Source organism: Habropoda laboriosa, unplaced genomic scaffold (genome assembly GCF_001263275.1).
Source record: "Habropoda laboriosa isolate 0110345459 unplaced genomic scaffold, ASM126327v1 scaffold54, whole genome shotgun sequence".
NCBI classification, from domain to species: domain Eukaryota; kingdom Metazoa; phylum Arthropoda; class Insecta; order Hymenoptera; family Apidae; genus Habropoda; species Habropoda laboriosa.
This window is the reverse complement of record NW_017100156.1, coordinates 41,081-43,762: the sequence shown is the minus strand read 5'-3', so window position 1 is coordinate 43,762 and position 2,682 is coordinate 41,081. Positions and strand designations below refer to the sequence as shown.

Genomic DNA, 2,682 nt, shown 5'->3' with positions numbered 1-2,682 from the left:
TATAACATAAGGAAAATAAAAGTAAAACAATATTTACTGGATTTTGGATTAATTTTGCAATGTTTAAGAAATATGTATTATTGAATTCTTTTAATTACAAATTTTATAGATTGAAGATATACGAAGAAAGTGTAATTGATAGAACTTTTGTAGTGTGAAAGATAGAACGAAAGTTTTATGTGAAATAAAAAAATTGGCAAGTTCATCTTTTAAAAAGCACAGTTCAATACATATTTGTAATATTGCATATTGTATATTTTGTAATTTGATACGAATAAATTTATGAAATAGAATATCGTATATGTAATATCAAAAAGGAGCCTGTGATTGGTTAATATTTTATTTTATGAGAAAATGCGTTACCCCAAATAAACACACTATTTAGGTGTATTTACGTAGCATTCATTTTATGCATATGCATACTTGCCTTTATGCTTTGTTGCGTACTTTTAATTGTATACCTTGATTAATTTAAACAAGACATTTCATTTTTGTCTTTGTTTATGTAAATTTAATTACATTCTCTACGTTTAACGGTGGATCGTATTTCAACAAATCGATGTATCGAATCAACATCTATCGATACAATTTTCTCACTACACATGCCTTCCGAATGTTAATAAAATGGAAAATATTAAAGGAGCTTGAATTCGAAGTTTAAATAAATATAATTTGTGATAAATACGCCCGGTGGTTAAATGTGCCCTGAAATTAATGTGATGTCGACTGTGTGTGATGGCGGGTAAAGAGTTAGTAAGCCATCAACAGCAGTTTGTTGAAGAAATTAACTATGATGAAATTGAAACCGAGCAGGTATCTTAATTATGCAGTAATTCCTTTTATTGTTAAAAACAAAATAAATTTAAACTTTCAGTTACAACTTAATTAGTAATTATAAAATGTTGCATTTCATTACTCATAATTTTTATAATTTATTCTTATTGATCATATGGTGGTCTTTTTTAAAACATAACCTAAATAACAATTTTCGAATATTTTTTAAGTAAGCTGTTGATGTTGACAAAGTTCATTTTGACATTTTTACACGTTTAAATTAATATTTACATTTGGATGATGTATTTTAATTTAAAATATCATTGAATTGAGAAGTATTTTGCATTTCTTTTCTTTCTGTTTAAATTAATTGTAAATATATATCAGTTTTTTAATTTTACGTACATTATATAAAATTAATTTAGTGTAATGGTAATAAAATTAACTAATGCAGTACAGGATATTTAAAAATGTTAATTGAAATATTAGATACTTTAAGTTTTGTACTTTTTTAATTTGTTGTTTTTTGTTGAAATTACATGTAGCTATTATGCTAATATAACTTAATTAATATTTTTTACTTGTTTAATTATTCATAATGAATACATAAAAATCTGAGACGCATTAAATTAAGTTAATAATATAATAGATTAATTATTTATTGTTTTTTATGCAGGTAGTGGGGAAAGGTTCTTTTGGAGTAGTATGGAAAGGAAAATGGAGAGGACAATATGTTGCTATAAAATACATAAATTCAGAAGGCGAAAAAAAGGCCTTTACAGTAGAAGTTAGGCAATTATCTAGAGTTGTACATCCTAATATTGTAAAACTTTATGGTGCCTGTACTAAAAATCCAGTTTGTCTGGTAATGGAATATGCAGAAGGCGGTTCCTTATATAATGGTACTTTTCTCTTTTTCCAATTTTATAAAGCTTTAGCCTTGCCTTTTTATGTCAATTATTTAGTAGCTAAAGAAGGATTAAAAAAAAAATAATTTTTTACTTTTGTATTGATTATGAGAAAAATTTTGATATAATTTTATTGTTTTTGCTAAATTATCCATATTATTTAGTTATTTTTTGTTTGTTTGTTACATCCTTTTTAACAACGTTTAATATTGTCTAATAGTTAAATGAAATAGTTTTTGCATTATTACTTCTTAATTGTCATTTAATAATAATATATGAAATTTCATTTATTTGATACATTACATTTATTCCTGTCTCATACTATTTTAGTATCATTAAGTGTCATAATTTTACCTTTTTTGTATTTTACAGTTCTGCATTGTAATCCTCAGCCCCGATATACTGCAGGTCATGCAATGAGTTGGGCTTTACAATGTGCCCGTGGTGTTGCATATCTCCACAATATGAAACCAAAACCTCTAATTCACAGGTAAGATAAAATAGTTTTTCTAAATACTTTTTATTTCTTGAAAACTTATTTAGAAATAAAAATTTTATATTTCACTCAAATTATGTCTGTTATATTGAATACAATTTTTGTTTATGTTTACAGAGATTTAAAACCACCAAATTTGTTGTTGGTAATGGGTGGACAAACACTTAAAATTTGTGATTTTGGCACAGCCTGTGATTTAAATACCTATATGACTAATAATAAAGGTTCAGCTGCTTGGATGGCTCCAGAAGTATTTGAAGGTTCTAGATATACAGAAAAATGTGATGTGTTTAGTTGGGGTGTCATTTTGTGGGAGATATTGTCAAGAAAGAAACCTTTTGATGAAATTGGTGGTTCAGCATATAGAATAATGTGGGCTGTACATGTGGGTCAAAGACCTCCTTTGATTGAAGGTTGTCCAAAACCAATTGAAGATCTTATGACCAGGTATTTATTAGTGTTGATAATTATTTTTTTATTAATAAAATATATTAATTAAAAACA

At 26.0% G+C, this 2,682-nt stretch overlaps 1 protein-coding gene across 1 annotated transcript in view; it reads left to right on the top strand.

Moving 5' to 3' along the window:
• The first annotated feature begins 620 nt into the window (after positions 1-620).
• LOC108576812 (mitogen-activated protein kinase kinase kinase 7-like) overlaps positions 621-2,682 on the top strand; it is an 8,745-nt gene continuing 6,683 nt past the window's right edge. Inside the window, 4 exon segments of the mRNA XM_017939876.1 lie at positions 621-813; positions 1,451-1,676; positions 2,055-2,172; positions 2,296-2,625. Coding sequence (XP_017795365.1) covers positions 736-813; positions 1,451-1,676; positions 2,055-2,172; positions 2,296-2,625 — 752 coding nt within the window. The 5' untranslated portion in view covers positions 621-735.